Source organism: Arachis ipaensis, chromosome B2, assembly GCF_059453495.1.
Source record: "Arachis ipaensis isolate K30076 ecotype BB chromosome B2, ASM5945349v1, whole genome shotgun sequence".
Lineage (NCBI taxonomy): Eukaryota > Viridiplantae > Streptophyta > Magnoliopsida > Fabales > Fabaceae > Arachis > Arachis ipaensis.
Genome location: NC_142437.1, coordinates 13033930 through 13057578, shown reverse-complemented (window position 1 = coordinate 13057578; position 23649 = coordinate 13033930). Strand labels below are relative to the sequence as shown.

Genomic DNA, 23649 nt, shown 5'->3' with positions numbered 1-23649 from the left:
ATTTATAATAAATATTATTTTAATATTAATATTTTTTAATAATTAAATACATATTTTTTATTAATTAAAAAATAATTTAAATATAAAATTAATTAATAACAACCATTTTTTTACAAATATTAAGAATATTTAACGTATAAATAATATTTTTCATGCCTTAAAATATTGCATCATGAAAACATTTCTATTTCAGCTCTTGCTTGCTTTCACAATTTATTTGCTTACAGTAGTAGCAATATTTAATTATTACAAAACTTAATGTTTCTTATTCTTTTTCTAAATCATGTTTCTTATTCTTTTTCTAAATCATGTTTACTTCAAATTGTTTTACTCGAACCAATGATAGTTGGCACCGTATTCGATCGATCGTCCTAAAACGTTTGGATTATTAAATGGTCTCGTAATAAAACATGTTTTTTAAGTTTTTTAATAACTGCTAAATAGTTTTTATTTAATTTTAATTACAAATTAATTTTTTATATATTATTTAATTATAAAATTAACTTTTTTATTTTATAAATTATTATTTTATTATTCATCTATCTGTTTATTAATAATAAAAAATTAAAATAATAACAAATTAGATCTTCTATTAATCGTAATAAATATTTTACAATCTTAATCGATCATAATTTTATCATTGATCCGTTACATACGTATTGGATTGGAAAAATCGTGTTTGTTAGAAATTCAATCGATTGACTGCACAAATCAATCGATCGAAATTCAGGTTTTTCAAATTTCAATCGATTGGAATTGATACACAATGGATTAAATTTTGCAAGGTATGTGGGATTTTTCTTACTGAATCGATTGGTCATATTACCTAATCGATTTAAGTCTTCAAAGCAATATAGATTTTCATAATTCAATCGATTGGTTGTGCCAAAATTGTCACGGCCTTGGACACACTCCAACGCTACCGTGCCGGCACTCGGACTTACTCAACCTCTTGAGCTAAGACCAAGTCAGCCTAACCCTCAATACTTAGCAAGAAAGCTAAGAACACAAGAGAACACGAGAGGAATGAAGTTTTGGTGGAAAGAACACTTTATTACCCAATCGATTGAATTGTGCAATGCGTTATATGTTACGCTTCTCTAAATTTTTCTGCTCGTGATTATAAATTATTATTTTATTATTCATCTATCTTATCTTTAAAATTATATCTTCAATTTTTAAGTTTTTATTTTGATTTAGATACTCTAATCTTATCTTTTCTTTAATATTAAGATGATAAATTGGTGAATAATCTATCAACAATTACTCAATCCTACCATTAGAATCGTTTATCAATCTGATTGGTTATCAATCTTTTCATTATTTTTGTTCATTGTTTATCCATCTACTTAATATCCAATTTTTCTTTATTGTTTATCCATCTCTTCAATATCTAATATTTATTCATCATTAATTGATATTCACGGTTGGCGATAGAGATCCAATCAATTTTTTCACTGTAGTGTTTAGAAAACAATTCTTTGTTTCAATTCTTTATTCATTCAATTGATTGTGTAATAAAAAAAATTATCTTTTAGTAATGAATTTTTTTTCTGAAATAAAATAAAAAAATTATTATTTTCCAAAACTCAATTTTTTAACTTTAATTTCTCAAATACAAATTTTTTTTTTATGCAGAGCAAGGCAAATTTAACTTCAAATTTTAAAAAAAATGGCTAACTTAAATTATTAATCTTCACAATAGACAATAGCAACCATTATAGAAATACACAAGAGTACACATGAATAAGTCTTATTTTTATTGAAAAAATAATGGTTGTTTTTAATTTATAATGAAAAAATTCTTGTTAAATACAGTTTATTCCCGTGTATCTATGTATTCCTCAAATTGCTTTGAGATTTCAATTAATTGGGTAATACGAGCAATGGATTGAATAAAGAAATCCCACATGCCGTGGAAAATTCAATCGATTGTGTATCAATTCCAATCGATTGAAGTTTAGTAAACATGATAGATGAATAATAAAATAGTAATTTATAAAATAAAAAATTAATTTTATAATTAAATAATATAAGATTAATTTGTAATTAAAATTAAATAAGGACTATTTAGTATTAAAAAACTTAAAAAACATATTTTGTTATGAGACCATTTAATGGTCCAAACGTTCTAGGACCACCGAATTCGGTGCCATGATAGTTTTAACAAAGTCGTTTTCTAGCTTTTGGACAAATCTCAAACACATCCTCCTTATGGACAAATCTCAAACACATCCTCCTTATCTCTCGAAATGATAATATGTCAATGAATAATTGAAATAAAATCTTTGATGATTAATTTCTGTTGATTATTTTGGTCATAATTTTCTCTTAAAGGAAAACAAAATTAGATTTTTTTTTTTTTTGCAAATTACAATTTATATATATATATATATATATATATATATATATATAAATAAGACTACAATAATTATAGAATTTGTTTTATTCATTTAAAATATATATGCTTTTTGGAAACATTATTGGACATCCAAAGCCACACTTGCTAAGTAGTTTATGACTATTTTTTTTAGTTTGTTACTTAGATTATTTTTTATTAGTAATAATATAAGTTTAATTATAATTAATTTTATAATAAAAATACATAAGATGTAACTATCTAATAATAAAAAACTTTTTTAAAAAATGTTATGAAACTAAAACCTAAAAAATGTTTATTAGGTAGTTAGACGTTATGTACTTCTACTACAAAATTAATTACAATTGAACTTAATTGTTGCAGCTGTATATTCACTCAATATTTTCGATAGTTAGTGGCAGTTCTAAAACCAGATAGCTATAGTTGAAATAACCGTCGCTAAACATATTGCGGCGGCTAAGTAACCATTTTAAAATAAGCCATAGGCAAATAGTTAGCAACGGTTTCTGTTAACCACTACAAAATCAGCATTTAGTTTTACGGTGTTTATATCTGCCTGCTATAGTTAAAAACCATAAAGCCTTTCATTTTAGCAGCGGTTAATATCACATAATTAAAAAAGATTTCGTTCGTTTTGCGGCGACTAACATTCAGAACATTGAGAGCCCAGGATAACTATTTAGGCCTCTCGTCGGTAGTACAGAGATCAAAGAATGCCATTTTCAGTATGATCAAAGAGAAAGTTAAATAAAAATATAGGGTTAGAAACACAGACTACTAACACCAGCAGACAGGAAGATTTTAATCAAAGCAGTGGGTGAGGCTATCCCCACATACTCTTTATCTTGTTTTCGACTTACAGGCACTCTCTTAAAAGAGATCCATGGAGTTCTTCAACAATTTTGGTGGGGTCAAAAGGGGCACAGAAGAAGATGGTGTGAATAAGTTGGGAGACGATGACACGACCGAAAAGAGAAGGGGGTTTGGGCTTTAAAGTTCTTAGAGCTCAAAACCTAGCGTTACTTGCTATGCAGTGTTGGAAAGTCACAAGTCAACCAAATACTTTACTGTCTAAAATACTAAAAGGCAAGTATTTTAGGTACGGTAATATAATAAGTGCTGAGGTAGGAACGTTATCGTCATGGGGTTGGTGGGGCATCTTGGTGGAACGCACTGTGCTAGAGAAAGGCTTGGTATAGAGCATTGAAACTTGTTTAGTGGCCAGAGTTTTTCATGATCCATGGTTGCCTTCACTATACCCGTTTGGACCTCCTCCTCCCCACGAGTTGGAAACTGACCATCAGAGCCCAAAATCGTATAGGTGAAGGACCTCATCCTGCCAAATGGGACATGGAATAGTAAATTGATAAATCAGAAATTCTCAACAGATATTAGCCAAAGGATCCAAGCCATTGCAATCTCAGATGAAGCGAATAAACATAAGTGGCTCCACACTAAGAGCGGTAATTTCGAAGTGAGCTCAGGTTACATAATAGCATACCAGTTTCAACACCCCCCCAATTGATCTCTATCCAAGTCTGCTACAACATCATAAAACTTGGTGCACACTCTAGAAGTTGTCCCTGCTACCAAAAGTCAAGATATTTGTCTGGAAATGCCTCCATGAAAAGCTCCCCGTCTTGGACATTGTTCACCGCCGCATACCGAGTGTCAATCCAACCTACAAAAGATGTGGTGGAGAAATAGAATCAATCAACAAGGGCCTCTTTCTCTGTGACAAAGTGCAACAAGTTTGGAGGAAAAGTCTCTTATCGTTGATCCCCTCTGTCTTTGGACCTTCGACCTTCTGGCACCTATGGAAGGAGAAAATGAACGACTACATGAGACAGCAAAATGGCTTATGGAAGCTAGTTATGTTGGTGATCTTAAGCTGAAATATGTGAAAGGCTAGGAATTAGTTTGTCTTCGATCAAAAAAAAAAAAAACAATAATAGAGCTCACGGCGAACACCTCTCTGAAGTTGATAGAAGAATTAAAGGCTAATCCCTACTTAAGTATTACCTTTTTCTTTCAGATTTTTTTCTCTTTCTTCTATTTTCAGTATATTATTTTGTCTTTACCCATTGAGTGAGATAGTGTGGGAGATCTCTATTTATTGGTTTTTTTGTCCTAGACAAGGATAAAATTGTATTTTTTTTATTTTTGAATAAATTACCTTTATCTTTAAAAGATAAAAAAGATTGACTATTTTTAATGTATTCGTTCAACTAAAACTTCATTCCATTGTTAAGACGAGATTAACATAAACAATTATAATGTTAAAAAGGTTTAAACAGAGATTGCAAGAAATAATCAATCAAGAATGGACATTTATAAAGATGATAATAAGAAAAAAGTTGCTACTATGAAATGTTTCATATTAGATCATATGTGGTAGGATGATATCCATTGTATAATCAATTTCACAAGTCCAATATATGAGATTCTTTGAATTTATGACACAAACTCTCCGATTATTTACTTAGTATATGATATGTGTGATACTATGATTAAGAAATTGAAAAAAGTTATCAATAGACATGAAAATAAGGGCAATTTACATTTTTAAATTGTTTGAACCCCAATTTTACGTAAATACATTGTTTCAAAAACGGATACGTAAATACATTGTTTCACTATTTTATATAAATTACAATTGCACAAAAATCGCTAGTAACAGCCACGGATTATGTGTATTTTTCGTTGGTCATAAATCGCTGCTGCCAGCAGCGGTTTATGTAGGTTGGTGTGCGTGCGTAAACCGCTGGTGCCTATAGCGGTTTACGTTTAGTATGTGTCAATGGGCTCCCTATATAAATCATAGAGGGGCCAAATGTAGAGAGGTAGAGTTTTATTCACAAATGGATGGGGAGGATAGTATTAAAAAAATACAATACTCAAAGTATTAAATTATATAAATCAAGACTATTTTTTTTATTCTCATCTCTTTTACAATTTATAAATAATAAAATAATTTATTTTTAGCCAAAAGTTCACTAAATTATATATTTTTCTCTTTAACAATCACTTCATTCTCTTTTATTTATATCAACCATACAAGAGATACTAGGAGAGTTTGAAACATGGGTTGTGTTCTTTGCTACTGATTTGCATTTGAGGTTCTAGCTAAACGAATTTTTTTTATTTGTGCAACTTTATTGTTTTATGCCAAAAAATAAAAATTATTTGTATTTTATAGTTGATTGATTGGATAAATAATAGTGATAACATCATAATTTTGATGAATAAAATAAAAAATATAAATATGCATATAATAATTTTTTATTTGTATTTCTTATTAAAATGAGACTAAATAGCAAATCAAAGAGTGAGTATTGACAGAGTACTAAAATATATAAATTAAGACTAATTTTTTTTTATATTCATCCCTTCTAAAACTTATGAATGATAAAATAATTTATTTTTAGTAAAAAATAGTGAATTTTTTTTATTTGATTTGCTATTTTTAGTAAAAAAATTCACTATTTTTTACTAAAAATAAATTATTTTATCATTCATAAGTTTTAGAAGGGATGAATATAAAAAAAAATTAGTCTTAGTTTATATATTTTAGTACTCTGTCAATACTCACTCTTTGATTTGCTATTTAGTCTCATTTTAATAAGAAATACAAATAAAAAATTATTATATGCATATTTATATTTTTTATTTTATTCATCAAAATTATGATGTTATCACTATTATTTATCCAATCAATCAACTATAAAATACAAATAATTTTTATTTTTTGGCATAAAACAATAAAGTTGCACAAATAAAAAAATTTCGTTTAGCTAGAACCTCAAATGCAAATCAGCAACAAAGAACACAACCCATGTTTCAAACTCTCCTAGTATCTCTTGTATGGTTGATATAAATAAAAGAGAATGAAGTGATTGTTAAAGAGAAAAATATATAATTTAGTGAACTTTTGGCTAAAAATAAATTATTTTATTATTTATAAATTGTAAAAGAGATGAGAATAAAAAAAATAGTCTTGATTTATATAATTTAATACTTTGAGTATTGTATTTTTTTAATACTATCCTCCCCATCCATTTGTGAATAAAACTCTACCTCTTTACATTTGGCCCCTCCATGGTTTATATATGGAGCCCATTGACACATACTAAACGTAAACCGCTATAGGCACCAGCGGTTTACGCACGCACACCAACCTACATAAACCGCTGCTGGCAGCAGCGGTTTATGACCAACTAAAAATACACATAATCTGCGGCTGGTACTAGCGATTTCTGTGCAATTGTAAACCGCTACTGGCAGTAACGATTTATATAAAATAGTGAAACAATGTATTTACGTATTCATTTTTGAAACAATGTATTTACGTAAAATTGGGATTCAAACAATTTAAAAACGTAAATTGCCCTGAAAATAATGGGAAAGATAAACATTCAGGTAATTCACTTAAACAAATAGAATGGAATGTAATATTAATTGTGAATGTCCTAAAATCAAACAGTTTATATGCATATTCAATTTTTATCTTTACTCAATGTAAATCGAGGCTATTAAGCTCGATTTAAGGATACTCCATGTAAATCGAATGAAATATATTCGATTTACATAAAGCAGTAGTAAACTAAATGAAATAGATTTGATTTAGGACAACAATAATAAATTAGAGTGAATAGATTTGATTTATTGGCGGAGTAGCATTGGTGAGATTCAACCCATGATAAATTGAATGATGTTTTGATTTAGTAGATTTGATGTCCATGGTAAATCAAATGCATCAACTTCAACTTAAACAATGTGTGACCCAAAGTGAGTTTATATTGATTAAAATAGCTATTTAAATTTGATATTATCTAATTATAAATTTATAATTATTATGTTAGTATACAATATGTATGTGTTTTATTTTATTTAGGTATTATAGTCCATAGTGACCTCAAAGAGCTCCAAATAAAGTTGTCATCATCAAGATAAAGAGACTTTTATAAACAAAAACAAGTATTTAAGAATATCTACTTAATATATTAAAATTGGCTTTTTCTCCAACTAATGAAAGTGATGTGTCATTTTTTCGTGAACCCATTTTTCCTTTAAAATGAATGCATTTAATAAATAATACATAATTATACTAATTTAAGAAAATATCTTTATTTTAATTATATAAAATCAAGATTTAATACATTATTAAACTATTTATCAATTATTAATCAAAAATATTTTTAATTATTTTAATGAATAATGCATAATTATACTAATTTAGCAAAATATCTTTATTATAATTATATAAAATCAATATTTAATGCATCATTAAACTAATTATCAATCAAAAATATTTTTAAATATTTTAATTATATTATTTTAATTATATTCATATCCTTCTAGTTCTTATTTATTATCCAATGATTTTATTAGTGGCAAGTTGTTAACCCATTTATATTGATAATAATAATAATTTTGTTAGGATAAATATCGAATTCTATTCCTAATATAAAAATATAAAATTTAATTCCTTCCATTTTTATTTTACCACTATAAAAGACCATGTATGCTAGAAGAAAATATCATTCGTTTACCAATTACTCTTTCATTTGATAGCTTTTACAACAATTCTTTTTCTTCCTATGGGGCGTCGTTGCAAGAAGACAACTATCGTGGACACAAACTACCACACTCTCCAACTTTCGTGCTCATCATTCGGAGCTATATAAGATATGTTATCTATGAAGTATTTATAGACCATGTTGTTATCATGTATGCATAAATAAAAAATGTTTCGTATTTAAATTTAAGTCATTTACCTATTTGTGGTATATTGTAGTGTGAAATTACTTTCAATATGTGTTGTGTAATGATATTATGTTTTAATTTAAACTTTTACTTTAGAACTGTATTATGATTTTATATCATCATTTTTTCTTAGATATCAAGTTGAGGTATTTTATTTATTATTATTATTATTGAAACGGATGTGATATGAAATGTATCAAAAAAAAAAAAAACTCTCACATTCAATTTATTTTATTGTAGTCTTCTATCTATTCTATTTATTTTTATTTTTTTCTTATTCATTTAATTTTCTTTTTAAATGTTATATAATTATTATAATTTATACCAATCTACTTCTATTTTTTAATATACTAAAACTGGGTTTCCCCCAACTAATGAAAGTGAGGTGTCACTTTTTCGTGAACTCATTTTCCTTCCAAAATGATTGCACTATTTCTCTCTTTTAAATTTATTTTTAAAAATTATCTTTAATTGATATAATTATATTATAATTAGTATGTAATAAATGATACATAATTATACTAATTTAAGATAATCTCTTTATTATAATTGTACTAATCTCTTTTAAATTTATTTCAGAAAATTATCTTAATTATAATTATATAACAATATTATACTTAGCATTTAATGAATAATTCATAATTATACTAATTTAGAAAAATATCTCTATTATAATTATATAAAATTAATAATTAATGCATTATTAACCTAATTATCAATCAAAAATATTTTTAACTATTTTAATTATATTAATTTTAATTATATTGATATAATTCTATTTTTTATTAATTATCCTATAATTTTATTAGTGACAAGTTATTATCTTAATGGTGACCTATATAATAATAATAATAATAATAATAATAATAATAATAATAATAATAATAATAATAATAATAATAATAAGAAGCAGAAGAAGATAGAAAATTATATTTTAGAGAAATATAAATTGATTATTAATAATTGGTTATTAATAATGATAATTATATGATTAATTTTTAGTAATCATTAAATATATCTAATATAAATAACTAAGTTTAATTAGTTAACAAATAAAAGAAAATATTATTGCACGATTGTAGAAGCAACAATATATATATATATATTAATAACTAATTTAATATTAATAACGATAATTATCGTTATTATTCAATAATAATAATAATAATAATAATAATAATAATAATAATAATAATAATTTTTTTATTAAAACACTCATCTAATTACATTAATATAAATATTTAATGAAAATAAAGGATGGATTTTTTGGCTTAAAGGATAATACAATCGAATATTCTTGAAGATTTTAAAGCTGTGAGTATATATTCTTCCTATATTAATATACGCATGCATGTTACCTCATTTTTTCATAAATAGAATATAATATTTATCCGTTAAATTTGTTAGTTGCTCAACCGATTCATCTTATTTATTGTGATTGAGATTGATATATAATCATAAAGATTTTTTTTCCTCCATTAATTTTAGTAAAGAAATTCATGACGTAAAATAAAATAAAATAAAGTCAGTATCTGGGCAATTTACGCAAATAAAATGATTGAGGAAAACGTTTACGCAAATACAACATTGGCAATTTCCAGACGCAAATGCAACAAATACAACTATATATAATCCGCTACACCCTACAACGGAATTTAATTGCACGTAATCCGCTACAGGGTCTCGCGGATTACGTGGAGAGCGTGGTTACTCATAAACCGCTACACCCTGTAGCGGTTTATGACCAAATTGCGTTTATGCATAATCCGCTACACCCTGTAGCGGATTATGTGTATAATGGTGTTTTTTATGTTAGGGTTTTAAATCCATGATGCATTTAGCACGAATTGATACAAAATACAATCGTCATTTGCAGTAACTCGTACAAAAATACTACAGGTATAATTATACATAACTAATACAGATATAACTGTCAGAAGTCGTTAACCCTAACAGAAAATAAATAAGTCATAATTCATACATGGACAACTGTGAGAAATTAAGAGAGTCGGACGCTACTGCTGGTCACCGTCAACATCATGGTCGCCTCCCCGAATGGACCAAGTAGGTGCGAGCCTGTGCCACATCGAGTCGGACGCCTAACCCTAGCCGCTCGTTGATCTCCCGGCGGAGCCTCCTGTGCCGCAACTCCAAATGCAGATGGTGGCGTCCCCCCATCTCGAACCAAGTATCGTACGGGCTGCCTGCGAGCTCATTCAAGTCGACCGGGAGCTACGTCTCAGGAACTTGGGTCTCAGGCATATCCGCTGGCTGTGGCCTATACTCCGTATGGTCTGAAGGACCGCCTGGGATTGGGTTCTAGTACTGATGAACGTTGTCACCCCGTATGATCTCGGCAAAATCCGCATAGAACTGGGGTCCACCCAACTGATTGTCCAGATCCATGGTGAAAGAAGTGGTAGCAAGATCAGCTAACAGCTGTGTGCTACACCCATGTAGTACCTGAGAGCTAGAGACGTGGGTAAAAGGTGTACCACCCGTACTAGCTTCCGCGGTGCCACCAACATGAGTGTCTGTAGGGTGCTGACGGGACGATCCTGCCTCGTCATCATGGTGGACGGGAGGTGCTCCTCCACCACGAGCATCTCATCGTCTAGCAGAAGATTGACGAAGGCGATGATCTGCCTGGCCTCCGTCATCACCACCAACGTGCTCTTCCTGCATCATGTCGTCTAGCCAGCGCCAATCGCGATCAGTGGCACGTGTGCCGATGCGTCGTATCCGCTCCAATCATCTATTATCCGGCATATCGGACACTGAAACTCTAGTCGGCGCCTGGGAAGATCCTCTGAGTATAGCATCGTCCGGAACCTAGGTCGGCCTGGGGTCGGCGAAAGCAACTCCTGGTGAAAGAATCCTATGTGCAACACGGTGCCACCAGTCCAGGTACTCAGGGGATGGACCAGGATCAGGAACTCTATGGACACTCAACACAGAACGGACTCGCTCGTCCCAATGCTGATGCCATGTCCTATAGTAAGTGGGGAACCATCTATCTTCACCCCTGCCGTTCTTACTATGAAGATACTCTATGTTGAGCGCTGGTTCAGGCAAATGCTGTATGTCCCCTAGCTGTGGGAAGACCCTGTCTACCTGATGCCACTCAATAACTGCAAAGTAGATCAGGCTGGTGACAGCCCGCTATAACCGGCTGTGCTCCTCCGTCAGTATCTCCGGATGGATGACTGCTAGTACGTCCAGCGAACCGTAAGGCTCCCAGACAATCTGATAGATATGAGGCAAGTTCAGAATTATACCAATGTATACATATAAGTGTAAAAAAAATTAAAATAACAACAAAGAAAAATAGAATACTTACATCTCAATGAGTTAGTCGATCCAATGCCAGATGATACTGTATAATACGCCGTTCCTTTCCATCAGAAGAGGGTAAATATGTGGCCCATCTAAGTAGCAGAAATAACACGTAAGTATGTAAATTCAAATATAGAATGTAATGAACTTGAAAGAAAGAATGAATTAAAGTATACCTGGATACCAACGGAAAAGAGAAAGCATCAAAATCCGGCGGCCTCAGCGTGGGGAACCGCCAAAAGATCCATGACTGTAGCAACTGTAGGGGTCCAGCCAAGTTGGTGACATTTCTGTTCGCCACCCTGCACATGCATCGGTACAGCCACGTCAATACAGCGGCGCCCCAACTATAGCTGCCCATATCGTCAAGTCTCGCCACAAAAGGCAACCAGCGAAGGTGAACTCGGTTAGCACTCTTATCCATAAACAGCTGTGTCGACAAAAGCATCATAATATACGCGCGTGCATATATGCGCACAGTCTCCTCCGAAGCATCTGCTGGTAACACCCTGAACCGATCATGAAACTATGTGAAGTGGACTGTGTATAACTTTCTCTTATCAGGTGGCGGAAGCTCACCAAATAACTCCTCAAACCACTCCCATTCCGGTCTGACCCCCTCGATGTAGATGTGGAAGTCTGTCATGCACCCGAAAACAGCCTGGCCATCCACGGGCAGCCCGAGCTGGTATGCCACGTCCTGGAGCATGATAGTACACTCTCCAAATGGCATATGAAAAGTGTAGGTCTCAGGCCGCCACCTCTCAATAAATGTGCTGACCAGAGGTTCATCCAACCAGAACCAATGCGTGTTCAGCCTAGCCAGGTGGTACAACCCAACCCTCTCTAGGTAAGGTATGATCCTATCATGTAACGACATATTCTGTTGCCTACGGACGCTATACACACATCGGGTTGGCTGCATTTTCAGAAATAAAGAACACCTTAAATAATTTCTAACAATAACATCAACAACCAAACTATACCTTGTATCTCTAGTCTTAACCTACTTGGGTTTTGAAATTACCTATTTTACCTCTCTACCTTGACTATTAATTGTTACATGTCAAAGTTTATATTTCAAATTTTCATTTACATACCAAAACCTAAACTAAGTCTCTATCTATCTAATTAATGAATTACTTCCTTAAGATTGAATAAAATATACATTTATTAAAATAGTCTTTGGAAATACAGACACTTACCTCTGCATCGATGGTTCCGACTACGTGAGCAATGCCGTCGAGCCGGTACAACCGACGTTCATCCTCCATTCTTCCAAACCACTCAAATATTTTAAAATTTCTCTCCCTTCGCTCTACTTTCTCTCTCTAACTTTTTTCCAAAAAAACTCAAATGATTTCCGCTACAGCCTCACGCGGTATATATAGACACACCACTATACACATAATCCGCTACAGGATGTAGCGGATTATGCATAAACAGAATTTGGTCATAAATCGCTACAGGGTGTAGCGGTTTATGAGTAACCTCGCTCTCCACGTAATCCGTGAGACCCTGTAGCGGATTACGTGCAATTAAATTCCACTGCAGGGTGTAGCGGATTATATATAGTTGCGTTTGTTGCATTTGCGTCTGGAAATTGCCAATGTTGTATTTGCATAAACGTTTTCCTCAATCATTTTATTTGCGTAATTTGCCTCAGTATCTACTTTTTTTTCAATATTTTTTATATTTACGGTAAATATTAAATATAAAAAAATAATATTAATTATTATCACTTTTATTTATTTACATTCATAATTAAATTTAATATAATTATAGTAAGTCTCTATAATTATAATAATTTATATATGTTACATATATAACAATTATATTATATATAATTATATATCTCCTCTTTTATATATACTTAGCAAGTATTTCTATTTATATAATCTACTTAATATACTAAAATTGAGTTTTTTCTCAACTAATGAGAGAGGTGTGAATTTCTCATAAATTCATTTTTCTTCCAAAATGAATGTATTTAATGAATAATGCATAATTATACTAATTTAGGAAAATATCTTTATTATAATTATATAAAATTCATATTTAATACATTATTAAACTACTTATCAATTATTAATAAAAAATATTTTTAATAATAATAATAATAATAATAATAATAATAATAATAATAAGGGCAATTTACGTTAGTAAATTGTTTGATCCCCAATATTACGCAAATGCATTGTTTCCAAATTCAATACGCAAATGCGTTGTTTCACTAATTTATGTAAACCGCTACTGGCAGTAGCGGTTTATAGGTGTGCATAAACCGCTACAACCAGCCGCGGTTTATGTGTGGAAGTGTGTGAGTGTAAACCGCTGCTGCCAGTAGCGGTTTACGTGCGTGTGTGTGTGAGTGTAAACCGCTACTGGCAGTAGCGATTTACGTGCATGTGTGTGTGAGTGTAAACCGCTACTGGCAGTAGCGGTTTACGTGTGTGTGTGTGTGTAAACCGCTACTGCCAGTAGCGGTTTACGTGTGTTGCATTGCCTATATAAACCGTGGTTGTAGCCGCGGATTATGCATTTAGATGGTTTGTGAAGTTTTTTAGATAGAGGAAATTCTAGAGAGAGGTCAGAGCAAGTTGTGAGCGAGTCCGAGGTATCTCAGCGGCGACATCTGGCCAGTTATCATGGCAGGCAGGACTCTGTACCGACTGAACAGTGTTGCGCATATTGCCGGTTCTATTGGTGACGAGGTTAGTTAACATTTATTTTTTTTCTAGGCTTTGCGTATGTTAGTCAGAAAAATGGTAGGTTAGGTAGACGAACTAGAATTTATAGATTATTCCCTCTAGTTTGAAATTAGGCTTCGCATGCTAGGATGTTACTTCACTGGTTAGGGAAAGGGATAGCTGACGTTAGTGAATTATTTTAGTTTGGTTAGGGTATTTGTATGACATGAAGTTTTAAATTTTAAAGCTTTATAGTATTTTAACATTTCTGGCTGTTATTTATTAAAGTATGGATGTTATTTTTCCTATCGTGACTAGGGAATTTTTTTTTTTTTTATTTAGGAGAATCTGTTGATGGTTTAATATATTTGTATCCGGTTAGTTATGGCAAATTTTTTTAGGATAGGAGAATTTAATTGGACTCTGTATATCTTTCTTGTTCTGTGCAGCCCACTAGGTGTATATACAGTGTGAGACGGCAACAGAATATGCCCTTGCATGATAGGATCATCCCGTATTTAGAGAGGGCTGGATTGTACCATTTGGCCAGGCTAAACAGCGAATGGTTCTGGTTGGATGAGCCACTGGTTAGTGCGTTCGTTGAGAGGTGGCGTCCTGAGACGCATACGTTCCACCTGCCTTTCGGAGAATGCACAGTGACATTGCAGGACGTGGCATTCCAGCTAGGGCTGCCTGTGGATGGTGAGGCTGTGAGTGGTTGCCTTGGTGAGTTTGAGACATACATGGAGGGTGGCCGACCAGCTTGGGAGTGGTTTGAGGACCTATTTGGTGAGTGCCCTCCACCGAATAAGGTCAAGCAGATGACAGTACACTTTACATGGTTTCGCGATAGGTTTAGGGTGCTACCAGCAGATGCGAGCGAGGAGACTGTCCGCATCTACGCATGGGCCTACATCATGATGCTGTTATCGACTCAGTTATTTGGGGACAAGAGTGCGAACCGGGTACATATACGGTGGTTGCCATTTGTGGCAAACCTTGATGACATGGGGAGGTATAGCTGGGGGTCGGCCGCTCTGGCATGGCTGTACCGATGCATGTGTCGGTTAGCAAACAGAAATGTGACTAATCTTGCGGGCCCGCTCCAGTTGCTACAGAGTTGGATATTCTGGCGGTTTCCGTCTTTGAGGCCGGAAGGGTTTGAGGCTTTCTCTTTCCCGCTGGCATCCAGGTATGTGTTATGTTTTTTTACTGTTAACAAATTTCTTTGGCGTTTTTATGGTAGTTTGTGTCTCATATGACTTAAATTTAGGTGGTCTGCCTACTTACCTCCTAACGATGGAAAGGAGCAGAGAGTCATAAGGTATCGGCTTGCATTGGATCGATTGACCGCTCGTGATGTAAGTTTTATAGCAGTTAGAGTTTTTATTTTTGCTTCGCTATCTAAATGTGACTAGATATATACTTGTTCTTGTAATGTATGATGAGTTTTGAAATTTCAGATTGTATGGAGCCCTACTCCGCACTTGATGTACTTGCCGTTGTCCATCCAGAGATACTTACAGAGGAGCATAGTCGCCTATGGCGAGCGGTGACCAGTTTGATATACTTTGCGGTCATCGAGTGGCATTAGGTTGACAGGGTTGTTCCACAGCTGGGTGGAGTACAGCATATCCCCGAGGACGCTTTGAACGTAGACTGGCTGCATGCTAAGGACGGGAGGGGAGGGGATAGGTGGTTCCCCCGTTACTATCAGGTCTGGCATTTGCACTGGGGGAACCGAGTTGATGCAGTCATTTCTATTGATCGAGTGGCAGATCCTGGCCCATCTGCTGATTACCTAGATTGGTGGTTCCACGAGGCTCAGCGGTTCCTTAGTCCGGGGGCTGCATTCGCGGATCCCAGAGGCACCCAGATACCTCTAGAGGCGTTTCAGAGAGGATCCTCCTAGGTCCCATGCAGATCACAGCTACCTGATATGCCGGATAACCGTCGTGTGGAGAGACGCCGTCGTGTTGGTACTAGGGACACCGGGAGAGAGTGGCGATGGTTACATGATGCGATGCAGGAGGATGATGCAGGCGGAAAGGCTAGGGCTGAGGTCGATCACCGTGTTCGTAGGTCTAGTGCCAGACGCGGGAGAACACTGGATCCTACACAGTTTGGTGGTGGAGTTAGTGGGACCGCAGCGACTCAGGCTGGAGGGGGGACATTCACCAGCAGATCTTACTCTCCGATGCCAGAGCCCAGCTCTCACATGTATGCGCAGCCTGAGACGCCGACGATGACTATGGATTTAGATGATCAGCTGGTGAGTCCACGGTTTTACGCAGATTTTGCTGATTTGATTAGGGATGATGCTAGCACGTCCAACGTGCAGTTTGGTGGCCAGTCTTACCAGCCGCAGATGCCCGAGGTGCATTTGGAGACCGCAGCTTACCAGCCACACATGACGGATATGCATTCCCAGCCAGCTGATTATCAGGGTGAGTATGTGGTAGATTTGAACGTGCCTGCAGGTAGCCCGTTGGATACGTGGTTCACCATGGGGGGAACCCCCCAGTCAGCGGTTGGTCTAGACCATCCAGGTGATGACATTGGACAGCAGGCGGCCCGACCAACTCGAGTCAGGCGTCCCGCCCGATGTGGGACAGGATCTCATCTCCTTGGTGACTTTCATGATGCAGCTAGGGATGATCGCAATGATTAGCACCATGTGTTGTTGTTTTTCATTTCTCGTTATGTTGTTTATGTTCCGGTTATAGACTTTATGTGTATGCTCTTCGGATGACAGTTAGTTTGGCTAGTTATTACTTTATGTTTATGTCGATGCACTTTATGTTTATTCTCGTTGGATGACTTTTATTTTGGTTACTTTCTACTTTACTTTAACGTTGATGGACTTTATTTTGATTGTCGTTGGATGAATTTTATTTTGGTTAGTTTTTACTTTATATTTAACGAAAGTACAACTATAACGGAAATAAAATACGATATATCTAGTAAACTGATAAATAACTACTTTTAATAACATTAACATTTAGTCGAAGAATACTTAAAACTCATAACTGATACAAATAGACACACTTTTTATCACGAAGACTAATACAAACGAACTAATTCATGATAGATCTAGATGCCACTAGTAGAACCTCGCTGAGGGCAAACCCTTCGAGTATGACCGGGCTGCCTGCACAGACCACACCTCTTAGGTCGGCTGGTGTCAGCTTCATCCATGTTGTTGCGGATGCGGGTGGAACGTGGTCGTCCTTCTCTTGCCCTTCTCATGCCCGGGTCGGGGATCACTGTCGGCCCGTCATATGGTGGCCAAAGCCCCTCTGGAATACAAGGTGAAAAGGACATTTGATACACCTTAAAGACCTCAGACATGGTGTAAACCTCATCGACATAAGTGGCCCAATCTAGCCGTGACTGCGCACAGCATGCGAGGGCATGGCAACAGGGATAATGCAGCGCCTGGAAGTATCCACAATCGCAGGTGCGATCCCTAAGAGAAACCCGATAGCTACCCAAAGAGAATTTGCCGGTGGGCGTCGTCTCAGCCACTGTATAGTCAAGGTGATGTCTATCAAACACAGTCACAGTGAAGCACCTCGATTCCTTCAGGTTACGCTCAATGGCCTTAACTACTGCCTGTGAAAACCGGTGCCCGGACCCTAACTGTGCCTCTGCCGTCTGACCCCTGACAACAAACAACTCCGCCAATCGGAGATATGTCGACTTAACCAGAGACGTCACTGGTAGGTTTCTTGTGCCCTTCAAGACAGAGTTCACACACTCAGAAATGTTGGTGGTCATGTGACCATATCTTCTCCCCCCATCCTTGTGCTGTGTCCACCTCTCATACTCCATTCTGTTTGCCCAATCGCACATGACCGGGTTCTCCGTCCTCATTATATCAAACCAATAGTCGAATTCTGCTTCTGTCTTCGCATACGCGGCATTCACCAGCCACCTCCTCGCATCCTGTCCCTTGAAAGTGAGGGCAAAATTTGCAGCAACATGCCGAATGCAAAATGCCCGATAAGCATGTGGAGGTTGCCAACCACTATCGGGAGACTCTAGTGCAGCCTTGATGCCGTTGTGTCTATCAGATATCACGAGAATACCTTCTTGTGGAGTGACATGCCTTCTAAGGTTCGAAAGAAAGTACGACCAAGACTCTGCATTCTCCCCCTCCACGAGTGCAAACGCAACAGGCAAAATATTCGAGTTACCATCCTGAGCGATCGCCAACAACAATGTCCCGCCATACTTGCCATAGAGGTGTGTTCCATCGATGCTAACGAGCGGCTTACAGTGGCGGAATGCCTCAATACACGGAGGGAATGTCCAAAACATCCGATGAAAGTAGACTCTATCTTCATCAACTTGGCCACCCACCCTAACCGGGGACGTCTTGAGTAGAGCAACGGAACCTTCCATCGTGCATGAGACCCCAAGGATCCACCGAGACAGATCAGCATATGACTCCTCCCAATCGCCATATATTTGCGCTACTGCCTTCTGTTTCGCCAACCACACCTTCCGATAACTAGGCCGGAATCCATAAGTCGCCTCCGTTGCCTCTTGCAACACCTTGATCGACACCGACGCATCAGCTCGAACCAACGGATAGATTCTCGCACAAATGACATGATAATCAAGCTGCTTGTGGTCGCTTGATATCGATGTGGCCATACACGTGTGCAGACCGTTGTACCTCCTAACTTCCCATGTGCTCTTCCTTTTCCGCATGACTATCCGAATCAACCACGTGCACCCGTTACCAAACTCTTTACATCTCCCTTGGTATTTCAGATTGTCAGACTCCATAACCTTGTACTCAACTCCACGCCGAATACTGTAATCTTTTACACTCAACACGGCTTCCTCTTTACTCTGGAAAGATTGGCCAATCTGAAATTCAGTCATAGGTGTCCCATCATGCATGCCCTGCCCATCGAATGTTGCATCTACATTCTGCTATTGGCCGACGACTTCCAAGTTCAAAGAAGAGAGGTGGGGAGGGTACTCTTGTGTTGCAGAACCGGAACCTCCATGGGCTGAACGTCCACCTCTTGGAATATCATCATCACTATCCCCACCAATATCGACAGGCTCCTCATCTAAATCATCGTCAAACAGTGCATTCTCAACTCGATTCGGTCCGGCATCGCATTCAAAATCAGGAACAACATGACCAATATATGCATGAACAGCCCCAGCACGTTCGGGCTCCGCATTCGGAATGGCCACTGCTACCACAGGCATCGATGTTGATGCACCACCAGCTGGGGTCGACTGAGGATTAGGTGCCGATGCTCCAGAGCTATCCACACCATCTTCCAACTTCGCAAACAGCTCAGTTATCCTCACCTCCGGAAAACTGCGCCTGCAGTGAAACAAGACCTGCAAGTCTTCATCCGACCCGATCACGAAAGTCTCATATCTCACACCAGTTGAGACAACGTCAATGGAAATCTTGTAAAATAATTTTTTTACCCACTTCGTCCCACACGTACCAAGCTTTCGTAATATGCGTTGCTTAATCTCGGCCAACGTATTCGACGATCGGATAAAAACACTAAGCGGTTCTCTATCTGTGAATTTTACACCGTGCCTTTTGCTCTTTTGAATTTTTCCAGAGCAGTGAACCAGAGCCACAAAACTATCCTCCCCCTCCATTTGTGAATAACACTCTACCTCTCCACATTTGGCCCCTCTATGGTTTATATAGGCAGCCCCATTCAGCCCATCACACGTAAACCGCTACTGGCAGTAGCGGTTCACACACACACACACACGTAAACCGCTACTGCCAGTAGCGGTTTACACACACACACACACACGTAAACCGCTACTGCCAGTAGCGGTTTACACTCACACACACACGCACGTAAACCGCTGCTGGCAGCAGCGGTTTACACTCACACACCCACACACGTAAACCGCTACTGCCAGCAGCGGTTTACACTCACACACCCACACACGTAAACCGCTACTGCCAGTAGCGGTTTACATAAAATAGTGAAACAATGCATTTGCGTATTGAATTTGAAAATAATGTATTTGCGTAATATTGGGGGTCAAACAATTTAGATGCGTAAATTGCCCTAATAATAATAATAATAATAATAATAATAATAATAATAATAATAATAATAATAATAATAATAATATACTTCTACTTAATATACTAAAATTATATTTTTTCTTAATTAATTGAAGTGAAGTGTCAATTTTTCATAAATTCTTTTTTCTTCTAAAATGAAAGTACTATTCTCTCTTCTAAATTTATTTTAGAAAAATATTTTTATTATATTTATATTACAATTAACATTTAATGAATAATGTGTGATTATACTAATTTAGGAAAATATATTTATTATAATTATATAAAATTAATATTTAATGCATTATCAACTCATGAAAGTGAGATGTCAATTCTTCATGAATTTATTTTTTCTCCAAAATAAAAGTACTATTCTCTCTTCTAAATTTATTTTAGAAAAATTAAAATTTCATGCTGAATATAGGTGGCAAGTTAAAAAAAATAAGCAAGTTCATGGAATCAAATCATATTTCTATAACATATATAAGAATGTATTTTTTTATTATATAAAAATTGAATTTCTCCACTTTATGATGGGCGTAACATACTTCTTAACGTATTTCTTAATTTATTTTTTATAACTCATTGAATACAATTTATTACAGTAAATTAATTATATCAACTAATTGGTTTGATTAGGTATTTAAATATCACATGATTTATTATAATTTATATCAATCAAATAATTATAATTTATTATATCAATTATTTTAATTCATTAATTTATAAGATACATAATAACATAGATGATTTGTTACTTATACTGATTAAATACAATAAATACATATTAATTTAGTTAAAAAAAATCATTGTCTCCTATGTTTTTCTATTTATTTTTTTAATTCATTAAATCTAATCAATTATAATAAATTAATTATATCAACTAATTAATTCAATCAATTATTTTTTAATTTATTTTTTGAATTCAATAAATCAAATAAAATTAATTATAGTAATTATTTGTATTGATTAATTGATTTGATTAATTCTTAAAAATATTTTTATTTAATTTATTTTATTTATTTAAATATAACTAATTAGTGATTTAATTTTATTAAGATAAATATCAAATTCTATTTCTAATATAAAAATACAAAATTTTATTCATTTCATTTTTACTTTACCACTATAAAAGACCATATATGCTAGAAAAAAATATCATTCATTTACCAATTACTCTTTCATTGAGTATTTACAACAATTTTTTTTCTTCTTATGAGGCATCGTCACAAGAAGGCAACTATTATGGACACAAATCAGCACACACTCTTCAACTCTCGTGCTCATCATTCAGAGCAATATATGATATGTTATCCATTAAGCATTTATAGACCATGGTGTTATCATGTTTGCATAAATAAAAAAAATTTCGTAATTAAGCTTAAGTCATTTACCTATTTGTGTGGTATATTGTAGTGTGAAATTACTTTTAATTTGTGTTGTGCAATGATATTATGGTTTAATTTAAACTTTTATTTTAGAATTGTGTTATGATTTTATCTCATTATTTTCTCTTAGATATTAAGTTGATGTATTTTTATTTATTATTATTAAAGCAGATGTGATATAAAATTTGTAAAAAGAAAAAAAAAACTTACATTCAATTTATTTTATTGTAGTCTTCTATTCTTCTATTTCTTTTTATTTTTTTATTCATTTTATTTTTTTTAAATATCATATAATTTATTATAATTAATACCAATTAATTAATTATAATTCATTACATCAGTTAGTTTAATTCATTAATTTATAATATACATGATAAAATAGATCATTTGTTACTTATACGTTTATTTTTCTAAAATCTAAATCTGAATAATTATATTTTCAGTTTTTGTTATGAACAAAATATTATTAATAATGAATAATAATTAACCACTCATACTTTTAATCAAAGTGTTTGGATAATTTTTATATTTATTAATATTAATTATTGATTATTTTTCATAAATAAATTATATTATAATTTTATGTTAGTTCATAATTGATTAATGATTAATGTTTATGAAGCTATGTTACTCTAAATTTTATATTTTATAAATATTTTATTTAAATATAATTTTTTTAACATAAAAATATATTTTTTTAATAATATCAAAATTTTATATTTTTTAATTATTCTAAATGAATATTTTATCAAATATTAATTAAAGCCATTCTTCCATTTGCTTTTACTAATCTATTTTCTAACTATTATATAAAATTAAAATCGTATTAATGAATTTAATATTAAAGTTAATTTGAATTTTTTATTATTTAGAGTATTTTTTAATCAATAATTTTATACTCTTTACTCAATAATTTGGATTTTAAACCCAGAAACAAAGAAAAGAAAACAGTGGATATATAATTAGAGAAAAATGTATAATAATGACAAAATATACTAAAACTGAATTCTTTCTCCAACTAATAAAAGTGAGGTGTTAATTCCTCATGAATTCATTTTTTCTCTAAAATAAAATCACTATTTTCTTTTCTAAATTTATTTTAGAAAAATATATTTATTATAATTATATAAAATCAATATTTAATACATTATCAACTAATAAAAGTGAGGTGTCAATTCCTCATAAATTTATTTTCCCTCCAAAATGAAAGTACTATTCTCTCTTCTAAATTTATTTTAGAAAAATATCTTTATTATAATTATATTACAATATTACAATTAGCATTTAATGAATAATGCATAATTATAATAATTTAGAAAAATAAAATAAAGTCCAGTAATTTATCTTCCGACTGCACACGTGTATAGAATAACTTTTAAGAAGGAGTCATGTATAGTAAATATGGTCGATGATTGTAAAACTGTATACTAACATTGATATAATATTATTTCATGTATATGTTTTGCAGGCATCAAAGAAAAGTGTTGAGTTGTTTTTTAGTAGATTTAAATTATTATTGTTTATTAGAGAATTTTGTGCATTAGAATTCTCTAATAATTTATTATTTATTTTGAGTTAATTTTGATATGTTCTTACTTGATAGTAAAACAACATATAAAAATTTGTTGATGAGTCTAAGTATTATTAAGTTATTTATGATCACATTGAGTATATATGTTTAATTTATTGAAAAAAAATAGATTACTAAAACCAATTAATAACTATTTTAGAGTTAATATATTTAACACTAGTTTAAGAAAAAACAAATAATACATAACATGTTATATTTTTATTAATCAAATTATTATAATTTAAATTAATCTTAACAAAATAATTTAAAATTACAATTTCAATCTTATCACGTGCATGACACGAGTTAATACACTTGTATTTTCCTAATTCTCGGTATAGGAAGAAGGTTTTTTCAGTACTCTTAAGTTTTTTATGTTTAGAAAAATATTTTTTAATTTTGACTCAATTGCAGTTAAATGTGAATTGGACTCCCAATTTTAG

The 23649-nt window shown here is 33.4% G+C and overlaps 2 protein-coding genes and 2 pseudogenes across 2 annotated transcripts; 1 reads left to right on the top strand and 3 right to left on the bottom strand.

Annotated features, from left to right (window-relative positions):
* Positions 1-10251: 10251 nt before the first annotated feature.
* On the bottom strand, positions 10252-10915 carry LOC148573070 (uncharacterized; annotated as a pseudogene).
* A 63-nt stretch (positions 10916-10978) lies between these two features.
* On the bottom strand, positions 10979-12128 carry LOC148573069 (serine/threonine-protein phosphatase 7 long form homolog; annotated as a pseudogene).
* Positions 12129-14130: 2002 nt separating this feature from the next.
* On the top strand, positions 14131-16084 carry LOC148573068 (serine/threonine-protein phosphatase 7 long form homolog). Its single transcript, XM_088505656.1, has 4 exons — positions 14131-14196; positions 14622-15364; positions 15446-15533; positions 15767-16084. The coding sequence occupies exons 1-4, from the start codon at positions 14131-14133 to the stop codon at positions 16082-16084; spliced, it is 1215 nt and encodes a 404-aa protein (XP_088361782.1).
* Positions 16085-17265: 1181 nt separating this feature from the next.
* LOC107626850 (uncharacterized) lies at positions 17266-19068 on the bottom strand. Its single transcript, XM_088505654.1, has one exon. It carries the CDS (start codon positions 19066-19068, stop codon positions 17266-17268), a length of 1803 nt encoding a protein of 600 aa, XP_088361780.1.
* Between the last annotated feature and the right edge of the window lie 4581 nt (positions 19069-23649).

Bases quoted from the DNA above. Each gene is read 5' to 3' on its own strand.
- LOC148573068 (XM_088505656.1), top strand. From the start codon at position 14,131: ATGGCAGGCAGGACTCTGTACCGACTGAACAGTGTTGCGCATATTGCC. The intron at 15,365-15,445 runs GTATGTGTTATG...ACTTAAATTTAG, and splicing joins TCTTTCCCGCTGGCATCCAG to GTGGTCTGCCTACTTACCTC. The intron at 15,534-15,766 runs GTAAGTTTTATA...GAGTGGCATTAG, and splicing joins ATCGATTGACCGCTCGTGAT to GTTGACAGGGTTGTTCCACA.
- LOC107626850 (XM_088505654.1), bottom strand. From the start codon at position 19,068: ATGACTGAATTTCAGATTGGCCAATCTTTCCAGAGTAAAGAGGAAGCC.